Source organism: Alligator mississippiensis, chromosome 15 (assembly GCF_030867095.1).
Source record: "Alligator mississippiensis isolate rAllMis1 chromosome 15, rAllMis1, whole genome shotgun sequence".
Classification (NCBI taxonomy): Eukaryota; Metazoa; Chordata; order Crocodylia; family Alligatoridae; genus Alligator; species Alligator mississippiensis.
In genome coordinates, this window is record NC_081838.1 from 25068936 (window position 1) to 25092992 (window position 24057).

A 24057-nucleotide genomic window follows, 5' to 3' on the forward strand; every position below is an offset into this window, starting at 1 on the left:
GCCCGGGGGCGCAGTCCTGCTGGGGGGGGGGGGCAAGATCCCCCCTCGCAGGCCCCTGGGGTGGAGGGAAGGAGCCTGCGGGGGAGGGGGGACATGCCCTTCCAGGGGCTGTTGCAATGACTTCCCCCTGCTGCTGCTGCTGCTGCTGCTCCTCGGGGCTGGTGCTGTAGTTTCCATCAGGGACCCTCGTTGCGGGCCTGCTGCCATGGTCGCCCCGTTCCCTGCCCCGGGGGCTGTTGCCATGGCCCTACTACCCCCCCGCAGTGGGGCTGTTGCCATGGCCCCCGCCCCCCCGCGGTGCCCGGATGTGCGCGCAGAGCAGCCGCCATCTTCGCTCCGGCACCGACCGAGCCCGCGCCCCGCACCCGGGCCCGGCCCCGGCCCCGGCCCCGCACCGCCCGCCCGGCCCGGCCCGGCCCAGCGCGCCGCCTCGTCCCGCCCCGCCCCGTCCCGTCCCGCCGCCGGACATGTGAGCGCCAACGGGCCGGGGGAGGGGAGGGGAGCGGGGGTCGCCCCGGGGTCCGGCCCCCCCGGGTGTTTCTAGCGGGGGGGGCGGGGCCGTGACGCCAGTGCCGCGCTCGGGACCAGGGGGCCCGACCCCCACGGGGGCTGCGCCCACCAGCCCCCACAGCCGCTGCCCCCAAAGGGACCCGGGGCTCGCGGGCTTTGCCCCCATGGGACCGCAGGCCTCGTGCCCCAGGGGCTGTAGGGGCTCGGCCCACCGTGTCACAGGGCCCCTCTGGCCTCGTTCAAGTGCGGCCCCCAGCCCAGGGGCCTGGGGTCACCCTGACTGGCCCCCCCTCACCCCACCCCGCCCCGCCCCGGGCAGCGCAGGGACTCTGAGTGTTGGCGCAGGGCAGGGCCCATGGGGGCGGCGGGGGTGAGGGGCACTGTGGGCCCCTTGGCCAGGGCCTGAGCTCTCCCCCCTGCCCAGGTCGGCCCCCGCTGCTGCCACCGCCCCCCCTGCCGCCGGAGAAGGGGGGGGCCCGCCCCCGCCGCCCCCCAACCTCACCAGTAACCGGAGGCTGCAGCAGACCCAGGCCCAGGTGGATGAGGTGAGTCATAGGCTGGGGGTGGGACGGCACCTGGACACCTGGGTCCAGTGTGGGGGGGAGGTAGGGAGCCCCAGGCCTGACACCTCCGCCCTGCCCGGCCCCGCAGGTGGTGGACATCATGCGGGTGAACGTGGACAAAGTGCTGGAGCGGGACCAGAAGCTGTCGGAGCTGGATGACCGCGCGGACGCTCTCCAGGCTGGCGCCTCCCAGTTTGAGACCAGCGCCGCCAAGCTCAAGCGCAAGTACTGGTGGAAGAACCTCAAGGTACGGCCCCGCTGCAGCCCCTCGCTCCTGACTTGCAGCCCCCTGCCCCCCTAGCCCTGCCAGTGCCCCTCACTCCCGACTCAGCCCCGTTTCTTCCTGCTGCACTCACGGTCTCTCTCCTGCAGATGATGATCATCCTGGGGGTGATATGCGCCATCATCCTCATCATCATCATCGGTGAGTCCTGCTGGGGGAGGAGGGGGGTGGTCCAGGAAGCCCTGGCAGGGGCCCCAATGCTGGCTGCATCTCAGACCTGGGCCAGGGTCTGTTATACTTGGCTGTGACCCACCTCAGAGCTGACTGCATCTCACCCTTGACTCAGGGGCTGTTATACTCGGCCTGACCCACCCCAGAGCCAGTTGCATCTCAACCCTTAGTCACAGCCCTTTTATACATAGTCAGGACCCACCCCAGAGCCGGCTGCATCAAACCCTGGGTCAGGGGCTGTCATACTCAGCCATGACTTGCCCCAGAGCCAGCTGCATCTCAACCCTGGGTCACAGCCCTGTTATACTCAGCCAGGACCCACCCCAGACCCAGCTGCATGTACCTCAGCCCTGCCCCGTGGAGCTGACGGCTGCCCTCTGCTTGCAGTGTACTTCAGCACCTAGAGGCCCCGTGTGGTGCCGGCCCAGCCTGGCCCGGCCGTCTCTTCCAGCCCTCGTGCGTGTGCGTGCGTGTGCGTGTGCCCCCTCCGCGCCCCCCCTCCCCCCCTGGCCGTCTGTACATACCGGGTTATTTATACACACATAGAGCTGCTCTATTTTGTCCGTTTGTAGATTTATTAATAGGTTTTTAGGTGTCCCTCCCCTCCCCTGCTGTGTTTTTAATTGTCTTTTAATTGCCCCGCCCCCCCAGCCACCCCCCTAGTGGGGGAGGGGGTTCCATGATACTGCCCCCCTTGTCCCACCTCAGAGGTGGCTGCATCTCCTGCCGGGCCGCGGTCTCCTCCCCATCCCCCCAGCTTCTGTGACATTCCTGATTAGACCAAGGGGCGTGGGGGAAGCCCCCCCTGCACCCCACCCCCTTAATGGGGGCATTTTCTTCCTGCCACACAGATCTAGCCTGCCCAAACTACCCCTTTTAGAGGGGTCACATTCCACCCCCCCCCCCCGGTGTTGGGGGGCTGGCCTGGCTTGGGGGGGTCCCCTGTTAATCCTTTGGTGGCCAATGTCAGGGGGCACTAGGGTCCCTGGTGGCCAGCAGGGGGTGCCCCAATCCTGCCCCCCTTCGTGTGTTGTGGTGGTGAGTGCCCCCCCCCTAGCAGATGTCAGATGTGACTCGTGACTTTGTCCCTGTGATGACTTCGCTGGACCCGCGCTCCGGGGGGGCTGAGCCCAGGGGCATCCCCGCCGCTGCTGCGTGGAGGGACGTGGCACTGGGGACCCCCTGGGCAGGCGGAGGGAAAGGGGGAGAGGGGGGCTGGGCCCCCAGCAGGGGGGTGGGTGTCACTGTCACCCCCCTGCTCTTGGGGCCCCCCTCAGCAGGCAGGCAGGCAGGGGCGGAGGAGCCGGGAGCGACGTGATGCTGTGAAAATGTACAATAAATTGGTGTCCTGTGGAGAGCACTGCCTCTGGTCCCTCTGTCCAGCCCACCTGGGGATGCTGCTGCCTCAGCCAGAGGTGGCAGCATTGGGGCCTACCCTGGCAGCACCATCACTGTCCTCCAACTACAGCTGGGGCCTGCTCCAGCCTCAGGAAGGGGTCCCTGCCCTCTGCCTAGGTTTGGGGGAAGCCTTTGAATTGATCTGGACTCCCTTCAACTCCTGGAGAACCCAGGCGTCCGGGCCCCTCACGCACGGAACCCAGGCGTCCGGGCCCCTCACGCACGGAACCCAGGCAGCCAGGATTCCCAGGTGTCCAGGATTTACATGTGCATACATGGAATGCAGGTGTGCGGGACTTGCGCACGTTCACATGGAACCCAGGTGTGCGGGATTTTGTGCACACAGAACCCCGGCGTCTGGGACTCTCATGCGCGTACAAGCATAGACATGGGATCCAGGCCTCTGGGCTTCTCATACGTAGAACCCAGGCAGCTGGCATTCACACATGCAAGCACACCCAGAACCCAGCGTGACCGGATGCCTAGGTCCGGGGGTGGGGGGGGTTGGTTGGTTGGTGCTGAGGCCTGGACAGCTGGATCCTGCGCATGGGGGGAAGCTGGTGCTCAGATCTCAGGCGTCGGGAATAGTCACACGCACGTGCACGTGGAACCTAGGAGTTAAGGCTTCTCACATGCACAGAACCCAAGTGTCAGGGACTGTCACACACATACACTTGCACATTGAACCCAAGCATCCGGGATTCACACACCCATGGAAGTGCAGGGTCCAGGGCACAGAGAACTCAGGCGTCTGGGCTCCCCACCTAGGGCTGTGGACCAGCCACTCTCACCCTGGCGAGCTGGGGGTGGGGGGAGCGGGCAGGGAGAGCTGGGACACCTGGGTTCCCAGTCCAGGTTGGTGGGTGGGAGTTGGGACCCCTGGGGGAGTGGGGGGCTGGGGCCTGGATGCCTGAGGGGGCGGGGAGGGCAGTTGGGGGAGGTCCTGGCTGCCTGCCCTGGGGAGGAAGTCGGGGCCAGGACTCCTGAGTCCCTGGAGTTGGGGGCCTAGGTCGCGCGGGGGGAGGGGGTGTGATGAGGCCTGGACACCTGGATCGTGCGCGTCGGGGGAGCTGGTGCCCGGGCTAGGGGGAGGGGGGGGGCGGACGCCTGAGCTCTCGAGTGCGGCCCGCCTCCGCCACGCGCAAACCTAGACACCCGAGGGGCCACTTCCGCCCCCAGCTTCCGCTTCCGTTTCCACCCCTGCTTCGTGGCCGCGTGAGCAGGGCCGCACGTGTCCCCACCACCTGCCCCGCGGGCCAATCGGCGGCCGGGGGCGGGGCCCCAGCGGGCCCGGGCCAATGGGCGGCGGGCTGAGGCGGGGCCTGCTCACGCGAGCTCCTGCATGCTGCTCGGCACCGGCCAATGGGGGCGAAGGGGGCGAAGCCAACGGCCGCCCCGGGATTCGGCCAATGAGCGCCGAGGGGGGAGGGGTCGGCGCGCGGTGGCGGCCAATGAGGGCGCGGGGGGATGCAGGGGGTGAAGCTAAGCTCCATATGACGGCAGGGCTACTACCTTCGGACTGAGCGGGGCCACGTGTGGGCCTCATTTCCCAGGGGACAGGGCCTCCTTACCTAGTGGGGGGCGGGGCTCCACGTGAGGGGGCGGGGCCAACCGGCGGTGGGGGGTGGGTCTCTGGGTTCCTGGACTGGAGGGGGGGCGGTGCCGGGAGCCCCGCTTACGTCACCGGGGGGCAAGGGGGCCGGCGGCTCTGACGTCATCGCTCTTCCCCCCCCGCCCCCCAGGTGTCCGGGGTCCCAGCCCCGCCGAAAACCCAGGCATCCGCGCTCCCTCCCGAGAGCCGTGGCCGGGGTGCGGGCTCAGCGCCCGGCGCTGTACGTGGCGCGTCCAGTTCCCACGGCAGCAGCGCACACAGTAGGGCAGAGGGCGCGGGCCGTGGCCTTCCACGTGCCGCCCCCCGCCCCGCCCCGCCCCGATGTTCCAGCCCTGGCTGGGACACCCTGTCCCGGCACCGCCGGCGGGGCAGGGCAGGGCAGGGCCGGCCAGGGCACGACGCCCGCCCGCGCCTCCGCTGGGCCAGCCCGCGCGACCCCTCGGCCTGCGCTGTGCCGGCCTATGTGAGCCCTGGGGCTGTGGGGCGCTGGGGGTCCTGATGTCCCCCCACACCCCGTGTCCCACATCGGGATCACGTCCCAGGTCGGGAACAAATTAGCACGCGGGGCAGGGCGCCAGGAGGGAGCGGCTGCGGTTGGCGCGGCCACGCCGGGAACACGATGTTCTTGGCACCCGCAGCGGCGGTGCGCGAACAGGCCCTGGCGCCGTGCCCGCCCGCCCGCCGCCCCGCCCCGCCCCGCCCCGCGCAGCCGCCAGCCAGGCTCGGCCGCGCACCAGGGCCCCGGCGAGGGGCCGGGCCCAGTGCTTAGAGCCGGGGAGGCGTACAGCCAAATGCTTAGAGCCGGGGGGGGGTGCACCCAGTGGTTAGAGCCGGGGGGGGGGGTGCACCCAGTGGTTAGAGCGGGGGGGGTGCACCCAGTGGTTAGAGCCGGGGGGGGGGGTGCACCCAGTGGTTAGAGCGGGGGGGGTGCAACCCAGTGGTTGGGGGGGGGTGGGTGCATCCGAGTGGTTAGAGCGGGGCGGGGGGGGGTGCAACCTGGGGGGTGGGCGAGGACCCAGCGGAAGCAGCAGCCCCCCCTCGCTGCCATGCCAACGCCTGGCATCAGCAGCAACCCCCCCCCCCCTCGTCTTTCCTCAATGACGCTGGGCTCATTGCTATGCAACCTGCCCCTCTCCCATTGGCCGCCGGCTCAGCCAATGAGGGCGGCCCCGAGACCTGGGGCGGCAGCACCACAGTCCACGTGCGGCCTGTGTAAGTGGTGCTGACATCAGCCTGGCGTTACACAACGCGGGGGCCAGCGTCGCACCCGCCGCCTGCTCGCCTCACTGCACCCGTCGCTCCCTTGGCGCAAGGACGCTCGGGCCCCGACTCCGCCACCCCCGCGCTCGTCTGAGCCCCCCGGCCCCTGCCGCGGCCCCCGAGCCAGAGGCCATCCACCGCTGAGGCCCCCGGACCTGGGGACACCGTGCCTGCCTTGTGGACCCTGCTCCGGTGCCCTGTAACAGGGCACCGTGCTGGTGCTACGTGTCCGGGACCCCTGAGGAGGCAGCCCCGCGCTCAGGGCCCCCGAGGACACCCACTCCCTCCACACCTGGGACCCCCAAAGAATCAGCTCCATTCCCATGTGACCAGGACCCCCGAGGACGCAGCTCCATCCCTGTGTGACGGGACCCCCCAGGACACACCCCCTCACAGCCGGGACCCCCGAAGAATCGGCTCCATCCCTGTGTGACGGGATCCCTGAGGAAACCCCCGCACCTGGGACTGCTGAGGACTCAGCTCCGGCCTCGTGTGACAGGCCCCTGGGGACACCTGCATCCCGGACCCCCACCTCCATCTCTGTGTGACCGGACCCCTGGGGACACAGCCCCACACCTGGGACCTCTGAGGACACCCCCCTGCCCCCAGGACACCAAGGACCATCCCCGTGTGACGGGACCCCTGAGGACATCCCGCCCACCTGGGACCCCCGAAGAATCATCTCCATCCCCGTGCACTCAGGCCCCCCCCGCGGACACTGCTCCAGCCCTGTGACCCCCGGAGAGGCAGCGCCAACCTCTGGGCCAGCCCCGAGAGCACCCCGTGAGTATCCCGGGTGCCTCAGCACCACCCCCCTTGCGCCCGCGGCGGGGGATGACACACGCCTGTTTGTTCCTGGGTACAGGATGTTCTTTCGGCGCAGACCCAGCCTTCCGCGTTGCTCTGTTTGCTGCCTGCGGTTGGGGCGGGGGAGGAGGTGGGGAGGTGGGGCGGCCGCCCAGCCCAAGGGATTGGGGCACGCTCAGGTCCTGCTGGCTGAGTTTGGGGGCTCTGCTGCCTTGCTGGGCAGGAGCCCGTCACTTTGCGGGGGGGTTTCCAGGTTGGCACCAGCAGCAGGATGTGCCCCCCCCCCGTGCTACCCAAGCTAGTGGCCTTGTCCTCTGCCTCTCATGCCTGTCTTGCTTTGTACATGCTTCTCACACGCATGTTGGGGGTGGGGGGGGGTTAGTGCTGAAGCAAGAGCCTGGCCACAGGTTGGGGCTGGCTGGCGAGTGAGCGGGGGGCGTGTAGTGGTGTGGATGCATGTGCATGGGCTTTCATGAGGCATGTCCCTGGGGTCTGGCTGCATGCAGGGAACTCCCCCCCACCCGGCTTGTGGACAGCTGGGACTCTCTGTGTATACATTGGTAGGGCCCCCTCCCCCCAGTGTCTTCGTCCATGTCAGCAGGGGTCTTGGTCTCTGTGTACACACTGGCAGGGTTCCCCCACCCCATCTGTGTGCATCAGCAGGGCCTTCTGCCCTTTGTGTACGTGCTGCAGGGGCCCCTGATCTTTGAGTATGTGTCAGCAGGGGCCCCTGGTTTCTGTGTATGCATCAGTAGGGGGCCCCAGTGTCTGTGCATGACAGGGATCCCCAGTCTCTGTGTACGGGTCAGTAGGGTCCCCCCTATATCTGTGTGCATGTCAGCAGGGGCCCACGGTGTCTGTACCTGTCAGGTGTCCCCAGTGTCTTTGTACATGTCAGCAGGCTCTCCCGCCCTTGTCTGTGTGCATGTCAGCAGGGGCCCCCCAGTCTCTGGGTCTCTGATGGCAGGGGCCCCCAGTGTCTGTGTGCATGTCAGCAGGGCCTCTGATCTCTGTGTACATCCTGGCACAGGCCCCCCAGTCTCTCGTGTTTGTGCCAGCAGGCCCCCGCCCCAGCGTCTCTGCATGTCAGCAGGGTCCCTGGTCTCTAGGTCTCTGCTGGCAGGGCCCCCCCGTCTTTGTGTATGCGCCAGCAGGACTCCCCCTGGTCTCTGCATATGATTTGGCAGGGACCCTGTAAGGCCCCCCCGTCTCGGCATCTGTGCCTGCAGGGCCCCCTCCGGTCTCCGAGCCTATGTCTTTCTGTGTGCCCGGGCCTGGAGTCACGTCTCTCCAACGGCCCCGCGTGCGTGTGCGTGGGTAGGGTCCCTGTGCACACTGTTGGCAGGGCCGGCCCCGCCCCCCCCGGTCTGTAGAGACACTGGCAGGGCCATGCCCATGTGTGTGCTGGTACCGATCCTCCTCTTCCTCCTCCTCCTGGTCCTGGCAAAAGCTGCCCCAGGGTTTTCCTGTCCCCGGCACCCTGCCAGCCCCTTCCTGCTTCGCTTCACACGCCCAGGCTGCAGGACCCAGGCCAGGCCAGTCAAAGGGGCAGGGTGGGGGCAGGGAGCTCTTGGCAGCAGGACAGGGGTGGGGGGGCAACCCCTGGGCAGAGGGCTGAGCCCCACAGGCAGTGCAGGGAGCTAACAATAGCCCGGCTTTGCGCTCAGAATAGCCATCTCGAGGGTAATTAGGGAGCTGGGGTGGGGGGAGGGGGGCACAATCCAGATGGTCCTGGCCACGTGGTGCCCACCTGGCTTAGGGCCAAGGGGCTGCACGTGCCACACCATGAGGAGGGACCGGACGCCTGGTTCTCTGGCTGCATGTGTTAAAGTGGACATGGAGGGAGGGGAGTCAAGACGCCTGGGTTTTCTTCTGGGAGGGGTCTGCGGGGTGGGGGCTGAGGGGGTTTGAGCCAGGACTCCTGGGTTCTCTGCCAGACTCCCTCCACCGTGTGGGGACTTGTTGGGCCATCCTGGGACCTGCTCCATGTACAAGCACCGCATGGGGAACAGCCGGGCACCTCTCCCAGCCTCAGTTTCCCCTGCCCTGACCCTGCTCCCTGTCTTGCAGGTGCCCCAGACTCTTGGCTTGCCTGCACCCACCCAGAGGTGACACCGCCCGCATCTCGCCCCCTGCTTTCTCCCTGTGCCGGTGGGGTGGCAATGCCCCGGGGCGCCTGTCAAACATGAGCAGCAACTGCGAGCCAGGCCAGGGCCCCTTTGAGGGCAGAGGTGTGGCAGCGGTGGGGCCGGGGACCGGGCGGCCCCGGGGCCAGGCCAACGATGACATGGACGCCAACAGCAATGGGTCCAGCGGCAACGAGTCGCATGGCGACAGCTCCCTGCGCAGCGACCACAGCAGCAGCGGCAACGGCAAGGATTCGGCCCTGATTGAGACCACTGAGAGCAACAAGAGGTACGGGGCTGCGCCAGGGCTGGGGGGTCGGGGGGGGGCCTGACTCCTCTGGGGGCACCCAGGTCTGGGCTGGCTGTGTCACTGGGTGCGCAGGGGGCACTGGGGGAGGCAGAAGGTCAATGGCCCCTTGTCCCCGCAGCACCAACTCGCACAGCCCGTCGCCACCCAGCAGCTCCATCGCCTACAGCCTGCTCAGCACCAGCTCCGAGCAGGACAACCCCTCCACCAGCGGCTGCAGGTAGGTCTGGAACCTGCATGTCTGGGCCCCGGCCCCAGTCCCTGGTGGGCAGTGACAGAGCAAAGCCCCCCCAGGCACCCTGCCCCAGCCCGGACGCCTGGGTTCCATCCCCAGTGCAGGGAGGGAACTGGGTTAGAGTGGGGGCTGGGAGCCCAGATGCCTGGGTTCTCTCCTAGCCAAAGGAGGGGCACAGGGCAGGATGGGGTGACCTGGGCGAGATGAGGTCCCCCCCACCATGGCACGGCTTGACACCCCTCCCCCCCCCGGGCCCCTCCTGCGCCTCTGCAGCAGCGAGCAGTCGGCACGTGTGAAGACACAGAAAGAGCTGATGAAGGCGCTGAAGGAGATGAAGATCCGGCTGCCCTCGGAGAAGCGCAGCAAGGGCAAGTCGGGCACATTGGCCACGCTGCAGTATGCCCTCTCCTGTGTCAAGCAGGTCCAAGGTAGGGCCACGGCCCATGGGGGTTGGCGGTGGGCGCAGCCTCCTGGCTGCCAGCAGGGGCCAGGCACCCCTGGCCCAGCTCTGAGCAGCTCCCCCCGCCCCGCTACAGCCAGCCAGGACTACTACCAGCAGTGGGCAATGGACGGCAGCCAGCCTTGCACCCTGGACATGTCCAGCTACACCATGGAGGAGCTGGAGAACATCACCTCTGAGTATACCCTCAAAAACCCAGTGAGTGCCCCGATCCCGGCCCACGTGGACTCCCTGAACATGCCTGGTGCCTCACTGACCCCCCACTTCCTGCGCAGGACACCTTCTCGGTGGCTGTGTCGTTCGTGACAGGGCGGATCGTTTACATCTCGGAGCAGGCGAGCACCATCCTGCGCTGCAAGCACGACATCTTCCAGGGGGCCACGTTTGCCGAGTTCCTGGCGCCACAGGATGTCAGCATCTTCTACGGCTCCACTGCCCCCTACCACCTGCCCTCCTGGAGTGCCTGCACCTCTGCCAGTGAGTCTGGGGGCAGTTGTTGGGAGAGAGCTTTTCTCTGACTGGTTGCGGTGAGGGGTGTTCTCTGGTTGGAGAAAAGGAGAGGGCAGGCTAGTGGGGCTCCCTTGAACACCGCTAACCTGCCCTTGCTGTGCCTGCAGGTGCAGCCGCCATGGACTACACCCAGGAGAAGTCGGTCTTCTGCCGGATCAGGTGAGTGCCGGTTGCAGCTGAGGGGCACTGGGATGGGGGTGGGAGTCCGGGGCAAGGGGCTGCGTGTCCAGCAGGGACCAGCTGCTCACGCCCAGAGGAAGACGTTACCTGTCCTGTGCTGCAGGAGCCGCTCGCCGCCAAGGGACCCTGGCCCCCAGCCCTGTTTGCTGTGGGTGGGCCAGGCAGGCTGGGAGCTGGGGTCCTCCCCCTGCCCAGTCCTGGTGGTCTGGTCTCCTCTGGCCTCTGGTCTTATTGCAGGCATTTGTTTCTCAGCGGAGGCCACGAGCGAGGCCGGGAGCTGCGCTACTACCCCTTCCGCCTGACACCCTACCTGGCCAAGGTGCGCGAGGCTGACGGAGCCGAGGGCCAGCCCTGTTGCCTGCTCATTGCTGAGCGCATCCACTCCGGCTATGAAGGTAATGGCCCCCGGCTTTCCCCCCAGCACGCCCTCGTGGGGCCCAGTCTGGCCTGCACCCAGCTTGACCCTGCTGCTCTCTCTTCCCCAGCCCCCCGCATCCCCCCCGACAAGCGGATATTCACCACCAGGCACACTCCGAGCTGCCTTTTCCAGGATGTGGATGAGAGGTGAGGGCTCGGCCAGGTGGGGTGGGGATCGGGCCCGGCTGCGGGCACAGTGGCAGCCCCTGTTGATGGCCCTTGTTTGCCCCAGGGCTGCCCCTCTGCTGGGCTACCTGCCCCAGGACCTGATCGGGATGCCCGTGCTCTGGTACCTGCACCCTGAGGACCGGCCCCTCATGCTGGCCATCCATAAGAAAAGTGAGTCCCGTCTTGCGTGTGCTGATCCCTGGGGCGTGTGCCAACCCCCCATGCCTGCCCTGTGCTGGACGGCCAGAACAGTGCAGCATGTGCTCACCTTGACTTCCCTGCCACACGTGTCTGTATGGTGTGTGCTCGTTCCTGCGATCCACTTGCAGTCATGCATACCTGTGCACGTGTGTGGTGTGTGCTAACCCATGTCCCCTTCCTGCAGTTGTGCATTACAGCATGTGTATATGTATAGGTGTGTGTGTGATGTGTACTAACCCATGTGCACATGCAGTTATTCAGAACAGGTGTGCATGATGTGTGCTAACCCATGTCCCCCTCCTGCAGTCGTGCATTACAGCACATGTGCATGAGCATGTGCATGTGTGGTATGTACTAACCCTGAATGAGACCTGAATCATTGCAGGCATGAACATGAGCCTGCAATGTGATGCTGCGGCTAGTAAAGCGACCAAAACACTGGCTTGCATCCATAGATGCTTCTCAAGCAAATCCCAGGATGTCATTCTCCCCTTGTACTCGGCCTTAGTGAGGCTGCAGCTGGAGTACTGTGTCCAGTTTTGGGCTCCACAATTCAAAAAGGATGTGGAGAAGCTTGAGAGAGTCCAGAGAAGAGGCATGTGCATGATCAGAGGTCAGGGAAGCAGACCCTACGACGACAGGCTGAGAGCCCTGGGGCTCTTTAGCCTGGAAAAGCGCAGGCTCAGGGGTGATCTGGTGGCCTCCTACAAGTTTATCAGGGGTGACCACCAGTATCTGGGGGAACGTTTGTTCACCAGAGCGCCCCAAGGGATGACGAGGACGAATGGTCACAAACTACTACAAGATCGTTTCAGGCTGGACATAAGGAAGAATTTCTTTACTGTCCGAGCCCCCAAGGTCTGGAACAGCCTGCCACCGGAGGTGGTTCAAGCACCTACATTGAACTCCTTCAAGACGAAACTGGATGCTTATCTTGCTGGGATCCTATGACCCCAGCTGACTTCCTGCCCTTTGGGCGGGGGGCTGGACTCGATGATCTTCTGAGGTCCCTTCCAGCCCTAATGTCTATGAAATCTATGAAACCCGTGTGCATATACAGTAGGGCAGGTGCATGCTATCCCATGTGTCCCCACCCCTCCCATGCAGTACAGCATTCATGTGCAGGTGCTTGCATGGTGTGTGCTAACCCGTGTGCACCTGCAGCCACATAGTAGGGGTGTGCATGTACAGGTGTGCATGTGCTCACCTGCGTGCCCTCATGCAGCAGGGCGGGCACAGGCGCATGCTAACCCATGTCCCCTCCCCACAGTTGTGCAGTACGGTGGACAGCCCTTCGACCACTCCCCACTGCGCTTCCACACACGCCACGGCGAGTACGTCACCATTGACACCTCCTGGTCCAGCTTTGTCAACCCCTGGAGCCGCAAGGTCTCCTTCATCATGGGCCGCCACAAAGTCCGCACGTGAGTGGGGGGGGTGCATGGGCGGGTGGGTGGGGCTGCAGTGGTGCTAGGCCCCCATGCTGACGCCCCTTTCCCACTGCGCAGGGGCCCTCTGAACGAGGATGTCTTCATGGCCCCCAAGACCCAGAAGCTGCGGCCACTGGAGCCTGACATCCAGGAGCTGTCAGAGCAGATCCATCGCCTGCTGCTCCAGGTGAGACCCCCATCTCTGGAACCCCGCTGCTGTCCCCTGCTGCTGCTGTGCCAGGCTCTGACCCCCCACCGCTTGCTTCCCCATAGCCCGTGCACAGCACTGGCTCCCTGGGCCTCTGCAGCCTGGGCAGCAATGGGTCCCACGAGCAGTTCCTGAGCGTTGCCTCGTCCAGCGACAGCAACGGGCTCCCAGCCGATGAGGCCCAGGCCCTGCAGCCGGTGAGCACTGGGGAGCGGGCGGGCCGGGCGCAGCAGGGCCAGAATGCCTGGGCTCTCTGCCGACTGGGGAGGGGGACATTAGGTATCATAGGGCGCTGCAGGCCGGGATGCCTGGGTTCTTTCTTAGTTGGGGAGGGGGCATCGGGTATCACAGGGCACCATGGGCTGGGATGCCTGGGTTCTACCTCAGTGGGTGGGGGAGAGCAGGGGGCTGGAGTGAGGATACATGGGCCCCACCTCAGTCCAGCTTTGACCCTTGCCCCCCTTTCCAGATGACCTTCCAGCAGATCTGCAAGGACGTGCACATGGTAAAGAACAAGGGCCAGCAGGTTTTCATTGAGTCACGGACCAAGCCGCAGGCCGCCAAGGCCCCCTGCGCCGGTGAGTGCCTGGGGATGCCACAGCAACGCAAGGGCAGCAGACCCAGACACCATGGCCCCAGCTCTGAACCCTGCCCCCTGCCCTGTGCCGCAGGCCTGGACGTGGCCCTGGAGCGTGGGGTCCTGGGCCGGGAAGCGCTGCGGGAACCTGAGCGGAGCCCGGCATGTGCCCCCACCTCCGAGGGCTCGGTGCGGAAGGAGCCGTCCAACTATTCCTACCAACAGATCAACTGCCTGGACGGCATCATCAGGTGAGTGGGGCCGGGCACAGCGTGGGGCTCTCGGTGGTGGTACGGGGCCCTTCTCCTGGCCGTTGTGTCCTCCAGGGCGACTGCCTCAGGGCTGGGTCAGGGTGTGGCCCCCTCCTCACTGTGTCCGGGCCCCACAGGTACCTAGAGAGCTGCAACCTGCCGAGCCGCGTGAAGCGCAAGTGTGGCTCCTCGTCCTATACGACCTCCTCCACCTCCGATGACGACAAGCAGAAGGCAGTCGCCAAAGAGGCGCCTAGCAAAGGTACCGCCACCTGCCTGTCCTCCCCGCGTCCCCCCCCTGGGGCCCAGCTGAGCCGAGCAGGCAGCCCCACAAGCTCCCAGGCTCCTCCTCGCTGCCCTCCGGACACTCCCAGCATCCCCCATGTCCGTGCCAGAGTTGCTGTACCCCACTGTCCCCTATGTCCACGCCAGAGCTGCCTTCCCCCGCTGTCCCCTACATCCATGCCCGGCGCAGGGGCGGGAGCTGTGGGCCGCCGCTAACTTCATTGTCTCCTGGACCAGATGCGGCAGAGGAGGCGGTGGGCGGCCAGGCCAAGCGCGAGGAGGATCCCGGGCCGGCGGCGGCTGTGGTGGGGCCCCCGCTGGCCCCGCTGGCGCTGCCCCCCAGCAAGGCGGAGAGCGTGGTTTCCATCACCAGCCAGTGCAGCTTCAGCAGCACCATCGTCCACGTGGGAGACAAGAAGCCCCCGGAGTCGGGTAGGGGTGGGGGGCGAGGGCATGGGGAGGGGGAGGTGTCTGGGGCTGCCTGCTCGGCTGGATCCCCACGGATCCCGCCGGTGCCGGGACCCCCAGGGCCCCCCTGCCCTCACAGCCACTGGGCCAGGGACCTGCTGCGGACACTTTTGCCATCCACCCTGCCTCTCCTGCTTGCTCCCTGGACTACATTTGCCCCTGACGCTGTCCTGAGCCTGGCACTGTGGGGAGCCACGCAGCTGGGCCAGGACCCCCGTGCCCCAGTTCTGAGGGCAGGGGCGGGAGCCTGGATGCCTGGGTTCTCTCCCAGCTATTGTGGGGGGGGGTGCGCGCTGGGAACCCGGACACCTGGGTTCTCTCCCAGCTCCAGGAGGGGAGTGGGGCAGAGTGGGTCCAAGCTGGGGGTGGAGGCACGGGGTCGGGGACTTCTGGGTTCTGTCTCCTGCTTTGCCCCTTGCTCTCCATGCACCCCGGGCTGCGGCCCCTCTTGGGGGGCCCACCTCGAAGCCCCCCCTGACCTGGCCTTCCCTGTGCAGACATTGTGATGATGGAGGAGGCACTGAGTGTGATGCCGCCAGCCCCCCTGATGCCCAGCGCAGCACCTGCCACGGACCGTGAGCAGTACCGGCCTGTGGGGCTCACCAAGGAGGTGCTGTCTGTGCACACACAGAAGGAGGAGCAGGCCTTCCTCACCCGCTTCCACAGCCTCAGCCAACTCCGTGTCTTCGACACCCCGTCAGGGCCGGGCCGGCCCAAGATACCTGGTGCCCATGCAGGTGGGTAAGAGTGGGCCCAGGGGGTGCTGGGGCATGGAGAGGGGCTGTGGGAGTTGAATGAAGTCAGGGGGCAGTGCTGGAGCCCAGAAAAGGTGTGGGACCATCTCTCTTCCCCACCGGGCTGTCAGCTAACCTGTGCCCCTCCCCACCACAGGTTCCCAAGGCCCTCGGCAGCCCCCCCGTGGACCAGGCCGGCGTGGGCGCAGTGGCAAGTCTAAGGCCAAGCGCGCAAAGCAGAACCGGTTGTCAGACAGTACCAGCTCGCCGCTGACTACCGCCACCACACCTGCCCCAGGCGCTCCCCCCGCACCTCCCTCCTGGCCACCCTCAGCCGCCTTGCAGGCCAGCCTGCCCCCCCTGCCCTTCCCCATGGTGCCCACCTACCCAATGCCCGTCTTCCCCACACGGCCCCCCGTGCCCGAGGTGCCTGCTGCTGCCACTGCACCGCGCTACCCACTGCCTGCACCGCCTTTCCCCACGCCTCTGGTGGCACCCATGCTGGCACTGGTGCTGCCCAACTATGTGTTCCCACCTGGCTCCAGCGCCCTGCCCCCTGCCTACTTCCCTGGTGCTGCAGCCTACAGCCCTGCCGGCGCCCCTGGCTTCGGTTTTGGGGGCCTGGCAGCAGCAGCAACCCCGGTGGCATCCCCGGGTGGGCCACCAGCAGCAGAGGCGTCGCGCTCCACCACGCCACACTCGCTGAGCCAGGCCGAGCGGGCGGAAGCCGAGTCGCCGCTGTTCAACTCGCGCTGTAGCTCCCCACTGCAGCTCAACCTGCTGCAGATGGAGGAGGCACCCAAGGCCTGCGAGCGCCCTGACCCACCTGGTACCACTCCGGGACCTGGCACGCCTGCCACCGCCCCCCCTGGTACCCCCTTGCCCAGAGAGCATGGTGACCCCAAGGAGGCTTGCATGGTGAGTGGTGTCTGGACACTGGGGATCTCTCTCAGTGCCAGTAGAGGGGTGGCTGGCTGCCCGGACGCCTGGGTTCTCCCCTGAGTCTGGAGGGGTAGGGGCAGGGCAGTGGCTATCCCGGGCAGGCCGCTCCATGCTCAGACTGATCCCCTCTCCCCCTGGCTGCAGGCCGAGGCCCAGGACTCGTCCAACAACGATGCACTGTCAAGCTCCAGTGACTTGCTGGACCTGCTGCTGCAGGAGGACTCTCGCTCAGGCACTGGCTCAGCTGCCTCCGGCTCCGGTTCCTCAGGCTCCGGCTCCAATGGCTGCAGCATGTCAGCCAGTGGCACTTCCGCCAGCGGCACTAGTGAGTCGGGGTGGGCAGGGGCTTGGGCTGAGGCTGGATGCCTAGGTTCCTCCCCTGGCTGGGGGTCAGGATGCCTGGGTTCTTTCCCTGGCCAGGGCTTGGGGCGCCTGGGTCCCCCGTGGGTGGGCAGGAGAGGCTGGGTCTGGGTAGCCAGGACATCTACGGCTCCTTGGCTCATGGGGCATAGGCCAGGCCGGATGTGGGGCCTTGGGGCTGGGAGGGACACGTGATTGGTGCCGGCTCCAGTGCTCACCCCTGTATCCCCCTCCACAGCCAGCAGCAAGAGCAGCCACACCAGCAAGTATTTTGGCAGTGTGGACTCCTCGGAGACCGACTTGGCCAAGCAGCCGCCGGGAGCGGGGGCTGGGGCCAATGAGCACCTCATGAAGTACGTGCTGCAAGACCCCATCTGGCTGCTTATGGCCAACACGGATGACAAAGTCATGATGACCTACCAGCTGCCTGGCCGGTGGGTGCCTGTGGACGTGGGGCACATGGAGGGCACCAGGGCTTGGGGGCACGTCTGTCCTGGGTAGAGCCAGGGGGCCTCTTTGCCCTGGGGCAGGGTGATCCATCCCGGGCAGGGGTGAGGCAGGGATCCGTCCATCCTGGGCCAGGAGCGTCCATTGTGGTGGCACCAGGTGACGCGTGGGGCCCACAGGGACCTGGAGGCCGTGCTGCAGCAGGACCGGGAGAAGCTGAAGCAGATGCAGAAGCAGCAGCCACGCTTCACAGAGGAGCAGCGCAAGGAGCTGGCTGAGGTGCACACCTGGGTGGCCAAGGGGCTGCTGCCGCGCGCCATCAATGTCTCGGTGAGCACCACCAGGCTGGAGGGACCCCAGGCATGCAGACCCCCTGTCTCCCCCGGTCTCCCAGAGCTGGAGAGAACCCAGGTGTCTGGGCTCCCAGCTCCTGGAGCTCCAAACCCCCAAGATACTACCGCCCTCCCAGAGTGGGGAAGAGAAACCAGGCATCCGGGATCTAATCCAGCCCCCATACTTCATTGCTCTCCTACAAAACCGAGGCATCTGGGCTCCCCACTCTCCCCCCACAGGTGCCACTCTCCCTCCACAGCAGGGGGAGAACTCTGGCATCCAGGTCTCCCTGATGCCCTGTTTGCACCCCCTCACAGGCCTGCATTGACTGTGGCAGCAGTGCGCCTGCCAAGGACCCACCACCATACGATGCCGAGATCCATGACCTGGAGCTGAGTGGGCTGCTGGAGCCCATGGACGAGGGCGCTGCGCCCCCTGACGCTGCCATGGAGGAGGAGGAGGCGGGCACTGGTGCTGGCCCCCCTGCCATGGCCTCCACGAACGCTGGGTGAGTCCACATGGGCCATGGACATGCTACGTTGACACACGCATGGGTGCCAGGTGAGCCCACATGGGCAACGGACATGCTACATGGACACATGCACGGGTGCCGGGTGAGCCTGCGTGGGCCATGGACATGCTAAATGGACATGCACATGAGCATTGGGTGAGCCCACGGACATGCCCACAGGCACCAGTCCTCCCCTGTGGCCTCCATGAATGCTGGTGAGCCTGCGCCACCCACGGATATGATGCACGGACACGCACACAGGTGCTGGGTGAGCCCACATGGACCACAGGTGCACTACGGAAGCACTGGACCACGGATGTGCCCATGGGTGCCAACCCCTCGGTGGCCGGCCGAATCCCCAGAGACTACAGTCATGTGCATGGGCACGGGCCATTCGTGCCCGGACAGGTGGAGCACGGGCACATGGACTCAGCCGTGTCCCCTCGGTATTTATTTTGGATGCTGTTTTGTACAAAGCTGCAGCCCGGCCTGGAGACAGGCAATAAAGTTTCGCTGCCCTGGGCCGGCACTGCCAACCCCTGCCTCTGCTATGCAGCGGTGAGGATGCTTGGCTTCCCTGGGGAGGGTTGGTGCTGCTGGGGCTGGGCACAGCCCATGAGCCCTGTGCCTGTGCAAGGTGGTTCTGGAGATTGACGGCATCCCTGGGTGGGCCACAGACCCCAGAGCAGGGACATAGTGCCCTGGATGCGAGTCTTCAGCTCAGCCCCCGGGCACCAACCCCCCAACCGGAGCCCTGGCTTGTGCCCCCGCCTAAGAGACACCCACCGGTGTGGGGTTGTGGGCACCCTCCTGCACACAGATGTAGTTACGTTGTGTGGGTGTGGAGGTAGATACACACACGAGCACTTATGTACACAGATATAGTAGATCCACACACACTGCAGTCCCACTACTCCATGCTGTGCGGCTGCACCTAGAGCCACTATGTGGGGGCCCGCTCATCGCCCTCCAAGTCATGGCCGACACTGTCCTCATCGCTGTCGCTGTTCCTACTGCTGCTGCTGTCCTGCCGTTAATGCTACTGCAATGCCTGTAGCCAGGCCCAACCCCAGTGGGACATGTCGACTGCTGAGGCCTGGCCCCAGATGTGCAGGGCAACCACCAGCAGTGTGTGAGCACACATGCACAGATCTGTGTCTTGACACGCTGCGCATGGGGAGGTCGCAGGTTTGTGCCTGGGTCTCGGTAGCAGCACACAGGCACAGACATGCACAGACACACATGCACATGCGTACACACAACAGACAGGAACATGCACCGACGTGAGCCAACACACACCCGAACATGCAGGCATGTGTGCACAGGCAGACATGGGCGCATGAACAATGACCTGATACAAGATGTGACCACATGCACATGCCACTGGCAAGGCTGCTCCAGCCCCACAGTGCCCCTCCCAAGCCTCCACCTGCAGAAGAGGAGCTCGGCCCAGCCCCCAGCAGCCGTGTCTGGCCTGGGTCCCTGCCTCAGTTTCCCTCTCTCTAGAGGGCTGCAGGGGTATGGCCGTGGTGACTCAGGTTTTCCAGCGGTGCATCGCTTGAGCAGGAGGGTAGGGGCAGAACCTGGTACACACAAACATACATCCACATATGTGTATGTATATGAACATGTACACATGGATACATGTGTATTCATATGTGTGCACAACTGCATACACATATATACCCACATATATATATATACCCACATACACAGACTATTACATACATGTGTGTGTGTGTGTGGAGATATATGCGTGTGGGTGTACATACACCCCCCCGGTGTTTTGTGTGTATGTTTGTGCTATATATATATATCTATATATATCTATATACATGCATATCACACGTGTATACACACCCGTATATGTATCAACTATATACGGGTGTGTATACAGTTGTCTATGTGTATTTTATATATATATAGAGACAGCCTTACTGTATTTCCTGGTGTAGCACGCACCCCGTTACCATATTTTCTAGTGTACCACACAACCATTACTGTATTTCCTAGCATACCACACAGTTACTGTATTTCCTAATGCACCACGCACTTCTCACCTTATTTCCTAGCGCGCCATACACCCATTGCCATATTTCCTAGTGCCCCACACTCCCGTTACTGTATTTCCCAGTGTGCCACACACCCGTTACCAGATTCATAGATCGTAGAATCGGAAGGGATCCCGAAGGATCATCGTGTCCGACCCCCTGCCCCAGGCAGGAAAAGGACCGAGGTCAGACAACCCCAGCCAGGTGACTATCCAGCCTCCTTCTGAAGACCTCCAAGTTAGGGGAGAGCACCACCTCTCTTGGCAGCCCGTTCCAGATTCTGGCCACCCTTACTGTGAAAATGTCTTCCTAATGTCTGACCTGAATCTACTCTCCACTAGTTTGCACCCATTATTCCTAGTTACTCCTGGGGGTTCCCTGGTAAATAGCCCGTTCCCAACTCTCTGTTGTCTTCCCTTGCTAAACGTATAGGCTGCTACAAGGTCTCCCCTCAGCCATCTCTTGTGAAGGCTGAAGAGATCCAGATCCCTCAACCTCCCCTTGTAGGGTCTTGCACGGAGGCCACTAACCATACGAGTGGCCTCCTCTGGGCCCTCTCCAGTTTCTCCGCGTCCCTCTTGAAGCGCGGTGCCCAGAAGTGGACGCAGTACTCCAGCTGTGGCCTGACCAACGCCGCGTAGAGGGGGAGCAGCACCTCCCTCGATCTGTTGGTCATGCATCTGCTAATGCACGACAAGGTGCGACTGGCTTTGTCGATGGCCTTGTTACACTGCCGGCTCATGTTCATCTTGGAGTCAACTATGACTCCAAGATCCCTTCCAGCCGCTGAGCTGCTGAGGAGGTCAATCCCCAACCTGTAGGTGTGCAGGGGAGTCCTCCCCCCGAGGTGGAGTACCTTGCATTTGTCTTTGTTGAATTGCATCCTGTTTCATTCTGCCCATTGCTCCTCAACCTGTCCAGATTGGCCTGTATCTGCTCCCTGCCCTCCGGTGTGTTGACACCATGTTATGGGGCAAAGTTATCTGTGAACTTGGACATGGTGCTCTCCACACCCTCATCCAAATTGCTGATGAAGATATTAAATAGCACCGGTCCAAGGACTGACCCCTGTGGGACCCCACTGCCCATCGCCTTCCAGGCCGAGAACGACCCGTCCACCCCCACTCTCTGGTTGCGGTCCCTGAGCCAGCTGGCCATCCACCCGACTGTGTTGGCATCCACTCCACAGCCTGTTAGCTTTCCTATGAGTTTAGGATGCAAAACTGTGTCGAAGGCCTTCTTAAAGTCCAGGTACACAACATCAGCCTCAGCTCCCGTGTCAAGGCAGTGCGTGACCTGGTCGTAAAGGCTATAAGGTTTGTCAGGCAGGATGCGCACTCTTTCCCAGTATTTTCCCAAGGCTAGAGGTAAGACTGCCTGGCCTAAAGTTCCCCAGCTCATCCCTTGTCCCCTTAAAAATGGGCACCACGTTGGCCCTTTTCTGGTCCTCAGGGACCTGGCCGGAGCACCATGAGTGCTCAGACAGCCGTGCCGGTGGCTCAGCTGTGACACTGGCCAACTCCTTCAGTGCCCGTGGGTGGAAGTCATCCAGTCCCTCCAAGTGCTCCTTCTCTAAGCCAGCACTAACCATTGGCGCTGTAGTGCCTCCCGGACATCTGTCTATGCTCAAGATGGGGGAATTGTCCTGGCCAGTACTCACGAATACTGAAGCGAAGAACTCATTGAAGCGCTCCACCTTTTTCCCTGCGTCAGCCACCAGCTGTCCTGATCTGTCCGGCAGGGGCCCTATGCTACTCTGGGCCTTCCTTTTGCTCGCTGTGTATCCTTAGAGGGACTTTTTATTGTCCTTGATTGTTGTAGCCAGCCTAAGCTCCAGCCCTGCCTAACTGATTCCCTGCAACAGCGCGCCAGGGAGGTGTCTGCCTCCTTGGTGGCTCCCCCCACTTCCACTGCCTGTAAATCTCTCTCTTCGCCCCCATCTTTCCTGGAGCTCCCTGTTCAGCCAAGGGGGGGTTGTCCCCTTGCCCCCTTTCCTGCGTAATGGAATAGTCTCCTTTTGTGCCCCAAGGATCACTCCCCTGAGGAACCGCCAACCCTCCTGGACCCCCATTTGCTCCATGCTCTTGAGTTCAGCCACCTCGTTGACTAGCCTTCTAGGTTTCCTAAAATTGGCCCTTCTGAAGTCTTAACACTTTAGCCTCGCTGGTTATTTTTCCCGCCCTTCACTGGATTGTGAATTCGGCCAAGTGATGATCACTGTCCCAGGCTACTGTGCGCTCGCAGGTTCCCCACGAGATCATCCCTGTTGCTAAGACCCGGTCTAGCAAGGCGCTGCCCCTGTGGGACTGGACACCTCCTGGGTTAGGTGGAGGTTTAACAACCTACGTGAGTGGTTTGATTTGGCCGTCCGCTCCTCCCGGCAGATGTCCAGGTAATTTAAGTCCCCCATGACCACCGCCTCTCTCACCTGAATGGCCTCTGAGAGCTGCCTGGAGAATACCAGGTCGAGCTCGTCACCCTGATGAGGAGGTCTGTACCCCCACTACCAAGTCCTTTTCCCCTGGATCCCCCTGTATCCTCACCCACAATGCCTCGGTATTCCCCTCCTCTACCCCCGCCTTGATGATGGAAGATGTGTACTGCTCCCTAACCAAGAGCTACACCCCTGCCTTTTTTCCCCACTGTCTCGCCTGTACAACCTGTACCCCTCAATGCCCACCGCCCACTTGTGAGTAGAGTCCCACCATGTTTCCGTTAAGCCGACTAGGTCATACTGGGTGCTAGCAAGTAAGCGTGTGAGCTCCTCCTGCTTATTCCCCATACTCCTGGCATTTGTGTAAAGACACGTTAGCCCCCCAATGGGTGCTCTTGGAGCCCCTTTGCCTTGTTGTCTAGTGTGCCCCTTAGTGCCTACCTGGTTTGGTCCGGTGCCTTGTTTGTGGCTCGCCAGCCCTGGGTTCTCCTCAACCACCAAATTTCGCAGTGCCCCACACACCCATTACCATACTTCCTAGTGCACCACACCCCGCCCTCCCCAAAATGAGACCTGCTTTTTGCTGTGGGGAGGCAGGAAGAGGAAAGAAACATTCATTTCCAGAGCCCAGGCCACCGGCCGACGCCTCTGCTGAATAGAGAGAAGAAGACAGCCAGGACAGTGTCTCCATGCTGCAATTCCGGCCCAGAAATCAGTTTCTTGCTTGAGAGAGAGAGACCCTCGTGTTGGAAGGCAGGTGACAGAACAAGAAGCAATGGGCTCAGGCTGCAGCAAGGAAAGTTGAGGTTGGATATTAGGGGAAACTGGCTCCCAAGGAGGGTGGTGAAGCACTGGAACAGGCTGCTCAGAGCAGTGCTGGAGTCTGCGTCCTTGGAGGTTTGGAAGCCCCTGGGTGGACAGAGCCGTGGCTGGGATGATATCTTGGAGGATGGTGCTGCCTGAAGGAAGGGGGTGGCCTAGATGTCCCTTCCTGCCCCTGCTGCAGTGTGGGTCTGGGCATGGTTAGCCCGTGGCCTCTGTGCTCCAGCTGTCAGCCCACCCTGGCCTGCCCTACGCCCTTCTGAGCCCACCACCCCCTGCGTGCCGACCCAGCTCCCTGACGTGCCGACCCGCTCCTGCATTGCTGGGTTCATCCCTGTGGCCTGGTGCTAGTGTGGCAGTTCTCAGCCTCTTTAGACTTGGGGGGGCCCCGGGATAGACTCCCAGCCCCATGCACAGGCTCACAGGTCCCTGGGGTAGACTCCCAGCTCCCCAGGGTAGAGTCACACTCCCCTGCACAGACTCACAGCTTCTTGGGGTACTCATGACCCCCTGCACAGACTCACAGCCCCTGCATAGACTCATAGCTCCCCAAGGTGGACTCGCACCCACTGCATAGACTCACCGCTGCCTGGAGTAGACTCACGGCCCCCTGCATACTCACAGCTTCTGGGAGTAGACTCACCACCCCCTTCATAGACTCAGGGCCACACTCACAGCTCCCCAGGGTAGACTCCCACCCCCCTAGCTAGACTCATGACCCCTGCATAGAGTCCCGTACCCCTGGGGTAGACTCATGTACCCCCCTGCAGAGACTCCTATCCCGTCTGGATAGGCTCACAGCACCCCCTGGACACACTCCCACCCACCCGCACGCACTCCCCTACCCCCGGACACCATCCCATCCGCCGCACAGACTCCCTCCCCCCGCAGCAGGCGGGGCCGCGGCCGCCCTTCCCGCGGGCTGGGCGCGGGATGCGGGAGCCGGACTCGAGCCACCGCCCCCTGCCCCGGCCCCGGCCGCGGCCCCTGCCCCCG

At 64.0% G+C, this 24057-nt stretch overlaps 2 protein-coding genes across 4 annotated transcripts; both read left to right on the forward strand.

Moving 5' to 3' along the window:
- Nucleotides 1-290: 290 nt before the first annotated feature.
- VAMP2 (vesicle associated membrane protein 2) lies at nt 291-2884 on the forward strand. The gene is made up of 5 exons (XM_019496925.2): nt 291-469; nt 935-1055; nt 1162-1320; nt 1446-1497; nt 1915-2884. The coding sequence occupies exons 1-5, from the start codon at nt 306-308 to the stop codon at nt 1929-1931; spliced, it is 513 nt and encodes a 170-aa protein (XP_019352470.2). The 5' UTR covers nt 291-305; the 3' UTR covers nt 1932-2884.
- A 2761-nt stretch (nt 2885-5645) lies between these two features.
- Nucleotides 5646-18290, forward strand: PER1 (period circadian regulator 1). 3 transcript variants are annotated; one of them, XM_014610315.3, is made up of 23 exons: nt 5648-6580; nt 8675-9019; nt 9159-9257; nt 9546-9700; nt 9809-9930; nt 10008-10209; nt 10350-10401; nt 10675-10817; nt 10908-10986; nt 11072-11178; nt 12479-12632; nt 12717-12825; nt 12912-13043; nt 13316-13424; nt 13518-13674; nt 13812-13936; nt 14197-14391; nt 14925-15164; nt 15319-16079; nt 16248-16428; nt 16702-16897; nt 17090-17240; nt 17561-18290. In XM_014610315.3, the coding sequence occupies exons 2-23, from the start codon at nt 8790-8792 to the stop codon at nt 17753-17755; spliced, it is 3894 nt and encodes a 1297-aa protein (XP_014465801.1). In that variant the 5' UTR covers nt 5648-6580; nt 8675-8789; the 3' UTR covers nt 17756-18290. The 3 variants fall into 3 exon arrangements, with proteins under 3 accessions (XP_019341170.1, XP_019341169.1, XP_014465801.1); XM_019485624.2 differs by having other exon boundaries at nt 5647-6580; nt 13316-13674; XM_019485625.2 differs by lacking the exon at nt 14197-14391 and having other exon boundaries at nt 5646-6580; nt 13316-13674.
- The last annotated feature ends 5767 nt before the right edge of the window (nt 18291-24057 follow it).